We start from the raw sequence: 16,697 nt of genomic DNA on the forward strand, positions 1-16,697 counted from the left end.
ACAACCCGTCGTCGGGGGCTCTCGGCCACCGCCCGGCGTCCCGCCGGCTGGGAGTGGGACGTCGGCTGGGGCTCAGGGTGGCCCACGGCCTGGTTGTTGGGGACCCGGCCACACGGGGGTCCCCGGGGGTCTCTGGAGGCTTCCGTGCTGGCCGCGGGGTGGCCCCAGATTGGCGCCACGTGCCTGGGGACCTGCCTCCGCCAGCGCCCCCGGGGCACATACGGGAGGATGGAGTTAGGGCAGGTGCCACTCGGGGACGTGTCATTTTAAGTGCCAGGGGAGAGCCAGGCCGGCTCGATCTCCTTGTCACCCGTCTCCCTCCTGCCTCTCTCTCCGGCCCTCCCCCCCCCGACCCGTCCTCACGGCAGCCTGGGCAGTTTCAGAGCTCAAATCGAATTGTGTCATTGTGCCCGCCCAAAAGGCTCGGCCTGCGGGGAGAGTTGGGGTCCCCCATCCCCACCCCGTCCCCCCGAGCAGGTCTGTCTTGCGACCCCGCGTGGCTTCCCGCCGCCACCTCCTGTCCCCCGGCCCCGTCTCGGTCCCCGCACGGCTCGTGGGTTCGAAGCCAGGCAGGGCGGCTCTGGCGTCTACGCCGCGGCCGCCCCGTTTTTCTCCTGGAGCCGGTAAATGGTGGCCGCGTGCATGTTAAGAAACGCACAGAAACCGAGCCCAGCGTCGCCCTGAGAGGTCCCCAGGGACCCGGCAATTGCAAAACACAGAAAAGTGGGGTGGGGGACTGGGGCGCCAACCCAGGGTCAGAGGCAAATGCACTCTCGGTGGGAAGAGGAGACTCCGGTCACAGTGGCCCCCAAGCCAGAACCCGGCCGGGAGCCAGGAAGCAGCACGGGCAGCGCCTCAGCTTCCGCACCTTGAGCCCGAGGCTCCGAGGGCCGGAGACGGGCAGGAGGAGACGGGTGGCTTCAGGTGCGGGGGACGCGTTGCCAGAAAGGATGGGGGTGGGCACGGCGGACCCCACCCCGTGCAGAGCCTGGGTGTCGGCTGTCGCGGGGCCGGGCGGGGGCTGCAGATGTCACCCGCGGTCCCTGGAAGCCACGCTCCGCTCTGCTGGGCGTCTGGGTGGCTCCCAGGCCCCTGTGGCATAAACACAGCACGGCCAACACCCTGGACGGTGTCACCTCCCCCCCCCACGGGGACACAGCAGAGCAGCCGACGTCCCCGGCCCAGGAGACACGAGCCCGGCAGCAGGGCCCCGGTGGGGCTGGGGGGGACGGACGGGCCCTCGGTGACACGGTTGGTGGCGGCTGGTCCCAGACCGGCACCCCCGTCCCCGTGCATTTGGTCATCTGCAAGACGGGCTCCTCGCCGCGCCACCCTCAGGGTCCCCAGAGGCAGCGGCTCGGGCCACCTGTCCCCAGGAGAGCCGTGGGGCGGGGTGGGGGCGCCAGGCCAGGCCGCCCCGGCCGCGCCACCGACGCCCGCTCTCTCCGCGGCTGGGGACAGGCCCTGGACGACTGCAGCGTGATCGGCCGGTCGCTGTTCAAGAAGGAGACCAACATCCAGCTGTTCGTGGGACTCAAGGTGCAGCTGTCCACGGGGGAGGCGGGCGTCATCGACAGCGCCTTCGGCCAGAGCGGCAAGTTCAAGGTCCACGTGCCCGGTGAGTGCGGCCCGGCCTCCTCCTGCCCCAGGGGACCCCGGGGTGCGTTTGCGGGCAGGAGTGTGCTGAGCCTGAAGATGTACAGGACGCAGGCCGGGGCTCCCAGCGTGTGTCTGGTGCCGTGACAGGGACCGAGGGCTGTTGTGCCTATGAATGTATCGCGACCCCCTGGTTATGTGGTTATTTTTTGTTTGTGTGTTTGTTTGTTTGAGAGATGGGGTCTTGCTATGTTGTCCAGCCTGGCCTCAAACTCTTGCGCTCCATTGATCCCCCCCACCCCCGCCCCGCTCAGTCTCCCGAATACCTAGGACTGCAGGGACCCGTCCCCACGCCCCTTCTGTCCCCCAACACCGGATGACAAACGTCTTCAAACATACAGCAAAACGGAGGCGTTTGGCAGGGCCCACCGTCCTCTGCTGGAGAGACACGGGGAGGCTTGGATGGGGGGCGGCAGGGGGGACCGGGGCCGGGTTGGGTCCCCTACAGCGGCTTGTCACGCCTGTTTGAATTTGGGGGGCGACATTTGGATGTCAAAGCCGAACCGAAACAGACAGCGTGTCTTCCAGAGCCGTAGCGTCCGGGGGGCCGGCCCCATTCTGCCTGACACCCCAGGAACCTTCCAGAAAGCCTTGGAGGTCCCCGAGATCGGAACGCCCGGCGTTTGCAGAATCGGTCCCTCCCAAGACAGGGCTGTTTGCGGGTGCTGGGAGCAGGGGAGGCCCCGTGAGTGACACGAGGAAGGTACCAGGTAGTGTCACCAGCGGAGAGAGAGTCGCCGGAGGAAGGTTCCAGGCAGGGGAGAAAGGAACAGCTGGCGGCCGCCCAGCCAGAGAGGCATCAGGCGAGAGGCTGAGCGCTCTTGTGCGCGACAGCCCTGTGTCACCTGTCGTTTGCTCGAGGCCAGAAGGTGACGAAACGCATGCGTGCGATTTCACCTGCCGAAACGATGTCTCCGAAATCCAAAGTTCCCCACGTGGCATTGTCACGTGGGCCTTGTCAGGACGGGGCAAGCTTTTCGAGTGGCCCAAATCCACGGCAGGGTGGCCCCACCTCCCGCTAGATGGCCCCGAACCGGCCAACCCACTTGGTTTGGTCGTGACGTCACCGGAATTCTCACTCAAGCCCCAGAACACAGATCTCGGGTCTCGCCGACTTGCATTTAGGGTTCTCAGCTTTGGATGTTCTTTTTTTGGGGGGGTGGGTGGGGTGGACAGAGTCTCACTGTGTCACCCGGGCTGGAGTACCGTGGCATCAGCCTCGCTCACAGCAGCCTCAACCTCCTGGGCTCAAGCGATCCTCCTGCCTCAGCCTCCCGAGTAGCTGGGACTGCAGGCATGCGCCACCATGCCCGGCTAATTTTTCTTTTTTTCTTTTTAGTAGAGATGGGGTCTTGCTATGTTGTCCAGGCTGGCCTCAAACTCCAGGGCTCAAGCCATCCTCCTGCCTCAGCCTCCCGAGTAGCTGGGACGACAGGAGTAGCTGGGACGACAGGAGTAGCTGGGACGACAGGAGTAGCTGGGACGACAGGCATGCGCCACCACACCCAGCTCATTTTTTCTATCTCTATTTTTAGCTGTCCAGCTAATTTCTTTCTATTTTTAGTAGAGACGGGGTCTCGCTCTTGCTCAGGCTGGTCTCAAACCCCTGACCTCGAGCGATCCTCCCGCCTCGGCCTCCGCGAATGCTGGGACCTGCGGGGTCTGAGCCCCCTCCGGACGGGGACCCCCTGCCCGGCTCCAGGCCCGGTGACATCAACTCCCCCCGGTTCTCAGGAAGGACTGGATTTTTTTTGCATGCAGCCTCCCAGCTCTCAAACTCAGCCTCCAAGAGGAGGCCACCGTCCCGCCTCCCTGAGGCCACACGGAGGCCCCCGCGGGAGCCGGGCCACCAGCCTCTGGGGTCCCCCTGCGTGGAAGTGGGCGTCTTCTGTGACATCGTTCAGCCCAGAGGCTTCTAGAAACGCAGCAAAGAGCAAAAGCGAAAAGGCATCTTGGTGCCAACGGGAGGGGACACCGGAGCCCGGAGGCTGTGGGTGTTGTCCTGTCCCCATAACCGGGGCGCGGGGACAATGGGCCATTAGGCTGCCCGGGTTTGAAGTGAAACTGGTTTTCTTTCCATTTCAAATGCGCCCTCTCCACCCGCCCGGCCACCCGGTCGCAACCGCGGGATCTGTTTCTAGCACCTTCTTGGGTGACCCCAGCCACCTGTCCTTGGGGGCGTCATCCGAGGGCCACCAGCCCCTGCCGGTACCAAGTGGGACTTTGCCCGAGACAGGCCGGCAGGGCTGGAGTGCTGGCACCGTTGCCGTGTCCTGCCACTCAGGGCTGCCGGGGGACAAGGAACCTTCCCAGGCCGGCAAGAGCTCTGCCGTCGGCAAGACCCGAGTTCGAATCCCGCCTGGATTTTCCCCTTTTCTGGGTCTCAGTTTACGCATCTGTAAAATGGGGTTTTTTTTTAGGACTTTTTTTTTTTTCCTCGTTCAGCATTCAGTGACGAATAGGATGCGCACGTAGCTGTGGCTGTCCTCGGTTTCGCGACACTGATGTTCTGGAAGAGCCCGGGTCGGCCGGCTTCCGACGCCCTCTCTGGGTGGGTCTTCCTGGTGTTTCTTCGTGGCTGGGTTCACGTGCATTTTGGGGGGTGGGAGGCGGTCTCTGGACGTCGCTGGTCCAAAGACCACCCCCCCGCCTCCCGTCCACAGACCAGCAAGAGCTTTGCCGTCGGCAAGACCCGAGTTCGAATCCTGCCTGGACTTTTCCCCTTTTCTGAGTCTCAGTTTACGCATCTGTAAAATGGGTTGTTTTTTCTTTAGGACCCTTTTTCCTTGTTCAGACCAGACGTCTCTGGTCCAAAGAGCCGCCCCCCCCACCCCCCGCCCCGTGCCAGGTCTGGAACCCAGAGCAGGGGACACGGGGAAGCCGGCACGAGGCCACCAAGCCCACCCTGCCCTCTCTCTCTGTGCCCGATGCTCCCCCAGGCCGGCTGCTGTCCCGCTGCGGACTGGCCTGACTCAGACACTGGTCCCCGCGTGACGCTGGCTGTCCCCAAACAGCTCGGTCCTCCAGTCCCCCAGGGGAGCCCAAAGCTGGTTTTGCCGGGGGCAGGAGGGGGGTGGTGGCATAGACACCCCACGACTCCCTGAGGTGCGGGCGGCCCCCCCCCAGGCGGGCTCGGGGCTTTCCGCTGGCTTCTGTCCCTCACGGTCACCGGGCGGCCAGGAGGGCACTTTGCAAAACGGCTCGGCTGGGGGAAGAGAGAGGTGAGGGGTGAACGTCGAGGTTTGAGAAAATTCCTATAAAAATGAAAACAAACCATCCATCTCCCTCCCTCCCAGGCGTCTCCCCCGCCACGGTGCCCTCTGGGGACCTCGGGGACGGCGGCTCTGAAACCTCATCCAGCCACCCCCCCCCCCAGCCCATGCCGGACCCCCACGGCAAGGCCAGCCTCCCCCTCCTGGAGGCCGTCCCCAACAGCCAAGAGCCCAGATCATTTTGGGGGGCGTTTTTTTTTACCCCCCCCCCCAAGAAAAACAAACGGCCAACGTCCTTTTCTTCCCCCCTTTTGGCCGTTGAAACCTTTCAAAGCAATTGTAAAAGTGACGTGATGCTCATCGAAAGCCGGACCCAGCAATGTTTATACGCAGCGTTCGAGACGAGAACAATGATATTATAAATAATCGTAGATGGGGAAGATTAGGGCCGGCCAGAAAAATAATAATAATAATGATGATGATCGTAATAACATAATGAAAAGAATTTTACAAGACGGCCCCGTCCGCGAAGATGGATGGAGTCACACACTGTGTTAAAAATATCTGCAATTAACATAAACACAGCGCCGTGGACAGAAACCATCTGCCGGCCGGGGCAGAGTTCTGTGTCATCGCGGGGGGCGGGGGGGACGCTGCTGGGGGCCGGTCGCTGTGGCCATCGTGGCTCTGAGGCCCCGCTGGGGCGACGTCTGGCTCGGCACCGGTCGGAGCTCCACGATCTGGGTCCGGTTCGGAAGGAAGTATCCAAAGGAGAGAGAATCTGAGGGCTCCCCAAGAGGAAGTCTTCCCTGCAGGACCCCAGATGAGGTGGGGGACCCCCCCAGCTGTCCCCACGCACCCCCGCTTCTCGATCCCAGCACCATGGCGGGAAGACCGTTGACCCAGGGACCCCCGTGGATGAGTCACACGGCCGACAGCTTCTTCTCGCTCTTGCTCAGGCTGGCCTCGAACTCCTGGCCTCAAGCGATCCTCCCGCCTCGGCCTACCGAGTAGCTGGGACCACAGGCATGCGCCACCACGCCCAGCTCATTTTTCTTTTTTTCTTTTTTGTAGAAATGGGGTCTTGCTATGTTGTCCAGGCTGGCCTCAAACTCCAGGGCTCGAGCGATCCTCCCGCCTCGGCCTCCCGAGTAGCTGGGACGACAGGCATGCGCCACCACGCCCGGCCTCTTGTCTTCCTTTTCATCACTATTTGACTTTCTATTTTTAAAAAAATGATTTTTAACTGTGAACAGCTTTGGCCCTATGGAGCAGGGTGGACAACCTTGTAACCAACAACGTCAAACCGATGTGAGCTTTTTGTCCTACGCTTCAAATCTCGCTTCGCGGCTCTCCTCTGTCTTTTCTTTTTCTTTAAGAAGTAAAATGTGCCCGTGAAGCCAAAGCCCTGTCCCCGCGTCCCCCGCCCCGAGAGGAGGTGTCCACCCTCCTCAGCCGTGTTTTTGTGCGTGTCCCGTGCAGGCCCGGTCCCCCGAGCGGCGTGTGTGGTTCATCTGTGTTTTAGGTTCTTGATCAACTCGGTTCCACCCCGGGGCCGGCGTCGTTAGAACACTTACTGTTCTCTTTTCAGAACTTGCTGTTCTTGTTGACTGTTTCTGACTGCTGTGTGTTAGCCCGTAGTCTGAGTACAGCACAGTTTCCGCGCCCTGCTCCCTGACTTGGGGACAGTGGGTGACTTCCACATTTGTGCCACGCAGAGCGGATTAGGAGAGTGTCTCTCGGTGGAGCTTGCAGATGGGGTGGCCTGGTGCCAGGAGACGTCCAGCTGTGGCTGCAGCCAGGCACTGCCAGGCGGTGGCACTGAGTCACACGCCTGTCTCCCTAGCCACGCCTGTGTCGTCTCACTTACCATTTCCGGACAGTTCCACGGAGGCGGCCGTCTGGGTTTTTCAGAGCAGCTCTCTCCCCGGGAGCTCGTGTTCAGCCTGATTTCTGGGATGCCCAGGATCAGCTCGGAATTCCAGATCTTTCCAGGAATCCTCGCAGCCTTCCCTGAGCCGAGCAGAGCTGGGACTCCGGGCCTGGTGGCACAGGGGGCTCCCCTGAGGCCCCGTCCCCCACCCGGGCCTCGGGCTGGACCACTGAAGACCAACCCTGTAGCAGCCCACCCCGGGGACCAGCGGGGACCTCAGAGGAGCCCCCTGTGCGTGCCACCAGGCCCGGAGTCCCAGGTCTGCTCACGCAAGCGTCGTTCCTCTCTGAGCGCCGGTCCTCGACTCAGGTGGCCAGAGGGACCGTGCCAGGCCCTGTCCTCCTAGAGCTGCCCTGGGAAGGGTGGTCAGACGGGCCCGCAGCAGCGGGTGCTGCAGGAGACACAAGGGACTTCCGGGGACGCAGCGTCCGGGAGACACGCTCGAGTCCACAGGGGCGAGCGCCACAGAGAGCGGCCGGGGAGGCGTCCGTGCAAAGGCCCTGAGGCAGCAGGAAGGAGCTGAGGAGAAGGGCTGAGGCTGCGGAGGGTGCAGGTGCAGAGGGAGGGAGTGTGTACAGGACGGGGCAGGCAGCCCCCAAAGCAGCCTCCGTGTGGACCACGGCACGGGCCTGCCCGTGTCTGTGTGCACGAGCTTTTGTGTGCGTGCATTTGTGTGTGTGCACGAGCTTTTGTGTGCGTGCATTTGTGTGTGCGCATGAGCTTTTGTGTGTGTGCACGAGCTTTTGTGTGTGCATTTGTGTGCGTGCATTTGTGTGTGTGCACGAGCTTTTGTGTGTGCATTTGTGTGCGTGCATTTGTGTGTGTGCACGAGCTTTTGTGTGTGTGCACGAGCTTTTGTGTGTGTGCACGAGCTTTTGTGTGTGCATTTGTGTGCGTGCATTTGTGTGTGTGCACGAGCTTTTGTGTGTGCATTTGTGTGCGTGCATTTGTGTGTGTGCACGGGCTTTTGTGTGTGTGCATTTGTGTGTGTGCACGAGCTTTTGTGTGTGTGCATTTGTGTGTGTGCACGAGCTTTTGTGTGTGTGCATTTGTGTGTGTGCATTTGTGTGTGTGCATTTGTGTGTGTGCACGGGCTTTTGTGTGTGTGCATTTGTGTGTGTGCATTTGTGTGTGTGCATTTGTGTGTGTGCACGGGCTTTTGTGTGCGTGCATTTGTGTGTGTGCATTTGTGTGTGTGCATTTGTGTGTGTGCACGGGCTTTTGTGTGTGTGCATTTGTGTGTGTGCACGAGCTTTTGTGTGTGTGCATTTGTGTGTGTGCACGAGCTTTTGTGTGTGTGCATTTGTGTGCGTGCATTTGTGTGTGTGCACGAGCTTTTGTGTGTGTGCGTTTGTGTGTGTGCACGAGCTTTTGTGCGTGTGCATTTGTGTGCGTGCATTTGTGTGTGTGCACGAGCTTTTGTGCGTGTGCATTTGTGCACGAGCTTTTGTGTGTGTGCATTTGTGTGCGTTTGTGTGTGTGCGTTTGTGTGCGTGCATTTGTGTGCGTGCACGAGCTTTTGTGCGTGTGCATTTGTGCACGAGCTTTTGTGTGTGTGCATTTGTGTGTGTGCGTTTGTGTGTGTGCGTTTGTGTGTGTGCGTTTGTGTGCGTGCACGAGCTTTTGTGTGCGTGCATTTGTGCGCGTGCATTTGTGTGCGTGCATTTGTGCGTGTGCATTTGTGTGCGTGCATTTGTGCGTGTGCACGAGCTTTTGTGCGTGTGCCCGAGCTCCCGTGCGCGCCCGCCGAGGCTCCGACAGGAGGGAGGTGAGCGCGGGGCCAGCTTTCCTGCCGGGGCCGCCGTGAAACATCATAAAACTTTTATTGCACCTGCCACCCTTCCAGATAAATATTTTGGCCATTTTATGGGCTTGTGGTACGGTCCCGAGCTTAATCATGGCTTTGTAGCCGCCTTTTAAAAAATCAAAAAAAAAAATCAAAAAAAAAAAATTGAATATCGTTTTGGCCAAAGGAGCCCTCCCCCCACCTCCCCCTACCTCCCCCCGCCCCGCCCCATCCCTGCCCGAGGCGGCCAGTAAAGCCCCTACGATCAGCTCTGCCCTCCCTCCCTCCCTCCGTAGTCTCAGGGCCACGCTAGGGGGGACCTGGAAAGGGGGGGACAGAGAAGTCAGCCTGCCCCGCTCCTGCCTGGTCCCCTCCACCCCCACCCCTGTTGCGCGCCTGAGCTCTCATTTATGCGGCAAACCTGCGTTGTTAGAGGACGTAGCGTCTTCCCCGGTGCACCGGGCGGGAGGCAGGGACAGGGCTGGGGACAAACAGGAAGGACCCTGAGGGCCGCAGGTGGGAGACACAGCCGGGGGCCGGAGGAGGGAGGGTGTGAGCCGGGCACAGCCCCCACCCCTTGCTAGGAGGCCCTGGGCAGCCGGGGCAGGAAGGGGCAGGACCCAAGGTGGCCGAGGACCTCTGGGACCTGTGTCCCTTTGCCGCTCGCTGTGTCTTGGGACGGGGAAGGGGTCGGAGCTTCGCCGGAGTCGGGGCTGGAACACGCTGGGGCCGGCTGTGACCCCACGCAAAGCGCGACACGTTAGTCAATTTCGTCCTGAAGGCGCCAAGGGCCCTCCCGCCACCCACAGCGGACTTGTCTCGTGGCTCCGCCTCCTTCACCTCGTCCATCCCACACCCCGCACGGCGCCTGCACAGAGTAGGCGCCCAGTGTTTTCCTTCTTCTTTTTTTTTTTTTTTTTTGAGACAGCGTGGCGTCAGCCTCACTCACAGCAGCCTCAGACTCCTGGGCTCAGGCGATCCTCCTGCCTCAGCCTCCCGAGTAGCTGGGACGACAGGCATGCGCCACCACGCCCGGCTCATTTTTTCTATATATTTTTAGTTGTGCAGCTAATTTCTTTCTATTTTTAGTAGAGACGGGGATCTCGCTCTTGCTCAGGCTGGTCTCGAACTCCTGACCTCGAGCAATCCTCCCACCTGGGCCTCCCCGAGTGCCGGGGTGACAGGCCTGAGCCACCGCGCCCGGCCCAGTGTTTCCATTAAATGACTTGGGGTCACCGTTCCCGAGACATGAAAGAACCGGCACGCAGCCACGGCGTCGGATCTGAGTCTGGGGCCACAAAGGAGAGGGGACCTGGCCCCGAGGGTGTTCTCGAAGGGAGGGGACTCGCTCGGTGCCCGTCCGCAGCTGTGCGTGGCCGGCACTGGGCCAGCAGAGGGGACGCAGAGAGCCCCGGGCTGGTGGCAGCGTGTGATGAGCCCAGCTGCAGCTCGAGGTGGTCGGGGCTGCAGGGAGGAGGCCGGGGACGCTGTCACGGGCATCTGCCCCGTGTGCCCACGCTCAGCCCGGGCTGCCGACCCTGCAGGTCAGGAAGGGGACACTGCGGCCCCTGCCTGTCCCCATCGGCGAGGGGACAGCCAGCGCCGGCCTCCGCCTCGCGCCGGGCACGGGGCTGATACACTAATCAGCTCGCCCCATACGGGCTGCAGAAAAATGACAGGTCCCCGAGCTTTTGTTCCCCTTCATTATTCTGCATGAGTTTTTTTTTTTTTTTTTTTCGTTTTTTTTTTCCCAAGTCATAAAAATGACATTTTTTTAATATGTGGAATTTTTTTTTTTTTTTTTTTTGGAGGAAGACTTTTATTGTCAATAAGCTCTTACCTTTTAAAGCACTTATCTGAGTTTCTGCTCTAGGTATTTTAATTGAAGATTAACTGCCGTTAAAGAGGGCGCACGTTTAGGGGGTGTTTGGAGGATTCCAAGGCGGCGCCCACAGCGGTGGTGGGGACAGTGGTGTCCCATGGGGGGGGGTGTCCCTGGGAACCGTCTCCCCCACCCCCACCCCCGCCACGGCTGGCATCGAGGGGCCATCCGAGGAGGAAGAGGAAGAAGAGGAGGGCTGCCTGTAGGAGGCCGACCTGCCCACATTCAAACCTGCCCGGGCTTGGACTGAAGAGCCACCGGGTCCCCGAGCTGCACAGAGCCTGCCGGAATAATGTCCCCAGAGGCGTGTGTGTGTGTGTACGTCACGGACCAACACGGCAGGCAGAGAGGCAGCCGTCAGCGGTGCCGCCCGAGAGGAGACACCGTCTGGGGACATGCCATCCAATGGGGTCTAGACGGTGGCCACGCAGAGCCCCGGTTGGTCAGGGAGGGACTCTCGTGCGTGAGCTCATTTCGGGGTACACGGGGGCGGGGGGGGCACAGGGTCTCCCAGGGGAGTCCGAGCTCAGGCCCGCCGAGTCCTCACCGTGACACCTGAGGGGGGACTTTGGACTCCTGCCTGCGTGGGAGCGAGTGGCTGAGCCTGGAGGAACGAGCAGGCTTTTGTTCTAGAAGGATCTCTGGCAGTGAATCCCACGGGGCAGAGGAGGCTGGCCGGCAGGAGGGGGCCTGCAGAAGGGGCCTCCGAGGGTCCCGGTGCAAACTGGGACCCCCCCTCTGTAGCCGTGTGACCTCAGGCGAGTCACTTGCCCTGTGTGCTGAGCTTCCGGGCTGCAGGGCTGGAACAGTGACACCCCACAGCGGGGGCTGGTGGCAGTTGGGGACCCCGGGTGGCCCCCTGAGCGTGAGCCTGAAGGTGACCTCCGGTGGCCGCTCAGCGGCGCAGAGACCCCCGGCCACCCCTGCGCCCGGAAGGAGCCTGCCCGTCCAGGCTCCTTCCGGAAAGACCTTGAACTTGGCGATAAACTTTGCTCCCAGGCGCCCGCCCCTCCCTCCCAATAACGGAGCCTCCGTCTGAATCCTCAAGCCCGAGGATTTTTTTTAAAAAAAAAAAAAACAGAAAAGAAAAGAAAATCCCTCCTTTCCCCCCTGCACCCCTGCACCCCGATCCGAAAAGCTTTGAGCGCATTATAATTGCAATTTCCACGGCGCGGGCAAGATTTCTGCAAAGCGTCCTTTTTTGTTTTTGAAGAATTCCTCGTCACCGCTAAGAAGCTTAATATAAATTAAAGGAGGAATTAGGCGACATGAAGACATCAAAATGTGGGTGGGTGCTGGGGGGCGCCCCCGCCCCAGCAAAAGGGGGGACCCCTCCCCCGAGAGCGTCCGGATGCGTGTGGGTCCAGGAGGGGCCCCCGCTCTGCCCGCCTCCCCCCCCCAATTCCTTCTGTCGCGGGGACAGCGGAGGACAGGTGTGATAGAAACGTAATCGCCTTATCTTGTTAAAGCAAATTGCATCTTTGTTTACCGACGGGGAGAGGAGGAGGGAAACCGAGGGAGCCGGGCACACCCCAAGCCTGCGATGGGTAAACCAAGGCAAGCACAGAGGGACCGGGCTTGACAGAGAGGTGGCAGGCGGATTCCGAAGTCAGTGTCACTGGCCCGGCGCGGTGGCGGCTCACGCCTGTCACCCCAGCACGCTGGGAGGCCGAGGCGGGAGGATCGCTCGAGGTCGGGAGTTCGAGGCCAGCCTGAGCAACAGCGAGACCCCGTCTCTACTAAAAAAATAGAAAGAAATTATCAGGACAGCTAAAAATATATAGAAAAAATGAGCCAGGCGTGGTGGCGCATGCCTGTCGTCCCAGCTACTCGGGAGGCTGAGGCAGGAGGATCGCTTGAGCCCGGGAGTTGGAGACCAGCCTGGGCAACATAGCAAGACCCCATCTCTACAAAAAAGCAAAAAAGAAAAATGAGCCGGGCAGGGTGGCGCATGCCTGTCGTCCCAGCTACTCGGGAGGCTGAGGCAGGAGGATCGCTTGAGCCCGGGAGTTGGAGGCTGCTGTGAGCGAGGCTGACGCCACGACACTCTAGCCCGGGCGACAGAGCGAGACTCTGTCTCAAAAAAAAAAAACCAGAAAGACAAAGTCACCGTCGCTGCTCCCAGAAGGGGTCTAAGGGGCTCAGCAGGAAGGGAGGTGACCGGCGTCCGGGCTGTCCCTTCCCCGCAGCCGGGGCTTCTCTCTCTGAGCGAGTGTCACACCGGCCTGTCCTCCGGGGCCTCTCTGTGTCCCCGTCCAGCAGAGGAGCTGGGTCTGTGTCGTCACGGCTGAGCACCGCCAGGACCACCGTGGAGCCGTGGAAACGCATCCCGGCGGGTCACCTGCAAGATGAGGGTTGTCAGCAAAAGCCACCACGTGTTGTTCTAGACCTGCCCGCCCGCCCGTGGCGGTTCTGTCCCCGTTGCCGTCACCCCAGCCGGGCACCGATCACGTCCCTCTGCTTTCCTGGCCATCCGTCTGTCAGCTCCAGGGCGCTGTCCCCAGATAGAGCCCCCTGTCCCCTGCCTCACTCTGCCCCAGGCCCCCTCCAAAGCTGCCCGTCACAGCAAGGGCAACTGCTGAGTGGCCAGAGGGGCCCCCGCCCCCCGCCGCGGGGCCACCAAGGGGACCGGTGACCCCAAGCTGCCTGCAAGGGGCCGGTTCCCACCGGGGCGTCCAAGCCCCCCACCCGCATGGCCCCGGCATGAAAGTGCCGCCGATGACAGCAGGCAATTTGCCGGCCTTTGATGGCCGTGTCACGGCGGCCGTGCAGCCGGGGCTTGGGAAACGGTCCCCTGCCCGCATTCCTCCCTGATGACGCCCGGTCCCCGAGCCAGCCGCGAGCATGGTGCCTTTGTGTGGCGCTGGCGCTCGCTCGGGGAGAAGGGGCCAGCCCGGCCCTGGGAGCGTGTCCCCTCCCCGCCACCCCCGGGAAGCCGCGGGGACAGCACAGCTCCCCCCCCCCACACCAGGTCACAGCCACCCACCCCCGCCGCATCCTGGCGTCTGGGCTCCTCAGAATCCGGGCTCTGGGAGCAGCAGGCCCCCCGGGGTGACAGACACACACGGCGCTCCCGGGAGGGGGCTCTGGGACGTGGGGAAGAGGCTGGTGTCCCCGCCGGGGTGTCACCCTCAGGCCACCCGCTCTCAGACAGGTGTCTCCTTCCCTCTGCCGTCCCGCCTGCCTCGTCCTCCTGCAGCAAAGACCCCCTGAGCCCCGCACGTGCCAGGCCCCGTCCCAACACGGCAAGGCGGTCCCATCTCCCAGGCCACCAGGGAGCCGGACACCTTGGCAGTGACAGCCAGAATGGCCGGGGCGGGTCGGTCCCCAGGACGGAGCTGGCCCAGCCTGGGCGGGAGAGGACGCAGCCGCGGGACCAGAGTGGGACAGGCTCGGGGCCCTGCCTGGGGTCTCCTGGCTGGAGGGTGACGCGTGTTGGGGACAAAGACGGAGGCAGGTGCTGGAGGCACCGCGGGGCCTTGAATGCCGGCAAGAGCCCGGACACGCGTCCTAGCGCCGCCCCTCGGGCAGCCGGGCAGGATGAGGGGGAGACACCTCGAGGTCACGGCTCATGATGCCCGCGGCGGTGGCCACGTTGGGAATCTTGACACTTGGGGAGTGTCTCTCTCGGGCCGTCACCAGCCGGCGCCTAAACACCCGCCACGTGGGTTTTGGGAAACCAGAGGTTCCCCCCTCGGCCCGCGCTTGCCCGGAGAATGTCCGCGAGCGGCCGGTGGGAGCCAGCGATTGCTCTAGGCGCCGGGGTTTGAGCAGTACAGAGACACCAGCTCCCGCCACGGCGGCGGGACGTGTCATTTGAGCAGGCGCGGATGACAAACGCCAAAATGAGGAAACGGTGGCGTCCGTTAGAAGGTGATAAGCTCGGTGGGAAAAACTGCGGGGGTGGGAGGGGACCCGGGGGACGGGGGGCGGGGCGGGGGGCGCAGTTTTAGGCGAGACAGTCACGAAGGTCTTGCTGGGAGGTGACATTTGCGCGGCGGCTGGAGCCACTGGAACTGGGGGTGCGGGCGGGGGGTGCGGGGGGCGTCTTCAAGGCGGAGAAATCGGATTGGACAAGACGCGGGCGGGTTGGGAGCTCGCTGGGGACCAGGACACGGCGGTGTCGCCGGGGCCGGGGCGGTGGGCGGACGGCAGAGGCTTGCAGCAGCCCCCAGGGAAGGGAGGAAGACGGGCCGGGGTTGCTGGGGGGGGGGGTCCCCGGAAGGTCCCCAGCGGAACAGGACAGCGTGGCCCCGACAGGCCTATAGCAAGTGGACGCAGAATCCACGCTCTGCCTGTCCCCTCCTGGCCACCTCCACCCCCCCCCCCGCCAACCCCGCTGACCCTGATGGAGCCCCCGGGTCCCCACGGAGCCCAGCACACGGGGCGCCAGAGGGCCACCAGCCCGCGCGTCTCGGAGCAGCAATTAAGCGGCCACCTCCCTGCCAGTCCCAGATCGGTTTTCCGGCCTTGCCCGGCCGGGGTGGCGCGAGGAATGTGTCGTCGTAACAAGAGCCATCGCGGCCGAGATGGGCGGCAGATTGGGCCACGCCTGTCTCCCCGGCCCTCCCCGCCCCCCACCCGGGCGCAGACGCCACCCCGGGCCGTCAGACCTCCTGGCACCGACCGGGCGACAAGGCCACCCCGTGCCATTTGTCAGGGTCTGGTGCCAGCCGGCGTCTCTGTTTGCAGAAGGGGAGGCCGGGCTGCGATTCGGGGACTCAGATACCTCCCGGCCCGGCGCTGGCTCGGGGGGGCTGGCCAGGCGTCCGTCCCCTCCCCCCGCCATGCCCGCGCCCTGTGCCCCTGTCCCCGCACGTCCCCTGGGTGCGGGGCCCGTGGTCACACAGCGCTCGGCCTCGCTGCCTGCAAGGGGCGCTTCCCCGGCGCCAGTCCCGGGGCTCACGGTGTCCCATGCCCCCTCCGGCAGGCACGCGGGGGACAGCTTGGTCCCCCGGGCCCCACGGCTGGCTCTTCCTCCCAGGGGGACAGCGAGACCCCAGGCGAGACTGGAAAAAGAGGGACATCCTCCCGGGGCTGGTGGGCACGGTGGCATTGGTGCCCTGAAGCGTGCGGGGACAGGGACACTCTGCCTGTGTCTCTACCCGACGTCTTGCCAGCTCGGAACGCTAGGCCCACTGGCTTCCGCAGCCCTTTTGTGCACATGAGGCGTTGGGGGATGCAGAGGCTGCCGGGACAGGTCACCCAGCAAGCAGGGCGTGGCTGGCTCTTGTCCCCACTTGTCTCTCAGTAGGACGTGTGGCCAGCTTGTCCCAGGAGCTGCCACCCCCCGGATTTCCTGCCCCCCCCTGCCATCCTCCCAGTGCGCCCTCAGCCCTGTGAGCTTGTTCCCTGCGGGGGACCCCAGCAGGGCCACGGGGCTGGCAGCCGGAGTGGCTCGTCCCAGGGCTCGGACGACTCGACGTTTAAGTCGAGTTCAAGGCTGAGTGGGACGTCGGGGACCCGGCGAGGTGAGAAGTCTGCCGTGCGCCAGGCTGGACAAGAGGGACCCAGGGACAGGACAGAAGGGCTGGGGAGGGTGGCAGGGGACAGGCAGGGAGGTCTCCAGAGTGCCCGGGGCGTGGCAGCGACAGGCTGTCCTCTGTGCCTTGCAGGTGGCCTCAGCCCCGAGTCCAAGAAGATCCTGACGGCCGCCCTTAAGAAGCGGGGACGCGCGGGCCGCGGGGAGGGGACCAGCCAGGACGAGGGCGCGGAGCGGACGGAGCCCGCGCAGCACGTGACGCTCAGCCTGTCTTTCAAGCGTTACGTCTTTGACCCGCACAAGCGCATGGTCCAGTCCCCCTGAGCGCCCCGGGGACCCCCCTCGGGGACCTCCTCGCCCGGGCCGTCGTGTACCAGACGTGCCTCACTGTCCCCGTGTCCCCGTCGCCCCCCGGGGACCCTGCTCATACCCAGCCTCCCCCCTGCGCTTGGGGCTCAGGCCCAGTGAGACGCTGGGCACGGCGGGGAGATGTCACCGGGACCGGGAGGGTCTGTCACTCGACTCCCCCCACCCCCCCCAGTGGTGGCCGTCCTGCGAAAGGGCTGTGGCCCCGGGGGTGGCGGGGGAGGGGCTGGTGCCCGAGTGTCCCGCTCTGCCCCAACCTCTCTGGCCACGGGTGGGCTCACCTCGCCCCCTGCCCCCAGGCGGACAGGCGCCCTGCAGCGGGAAATAAATGTCGCACGTCCCCAGCTCTCTGTCTGCGGTTTCACGGACGCCCTGAGCCC

At 63.3% G+C, this 16,697-nt stretch overlaps 1 protein-coding gene across 1 annotated transcript in view; it reads left to right on the forward strand.

Annotated features, from left to right (window-relative positions):
* Positions 1 to 16,333, forward strand: part of EEFSEC (eukaryotic elongation factor, selenocysteine-tRNA specific) — a 106,623-nt gene extending 90,290 nt beyond the window's left edge. The window contains exons 6-7 of the mRNA XM_069497666.1: positions 1,462 to 1,618; positions 16,085 to 16,333. Of these exons, the coding sequence (XP_069353767.1) occupies positions 1,462 to 1,618; positions 16,085 to 16,275 (348 nt within the window). The 3' untranslated portion in view covers positions 16,276 to 16,333. The remainder of the gene's footprint in view (positions 1 to 1,461; positions 1,619 to 16,084) is intronic.
* Positions 16,334 to 16,697: the final 364 nt, after the last annotated feature.

This window comes from Eulemur rufifrons, chromosome 22, assembly GCF_041146395.1.
Source record: "Eulemur rufifrons isolate Redbay chromosome 22, OSU_ERuf_1, whole genome shotgun sequence".
Taxonomy (NCBI): Eukaryota; Metazoa; Chordata; class Mammalia; order Primates; family Lemuridae; genus Eulemur; species Eulemur rufifrons.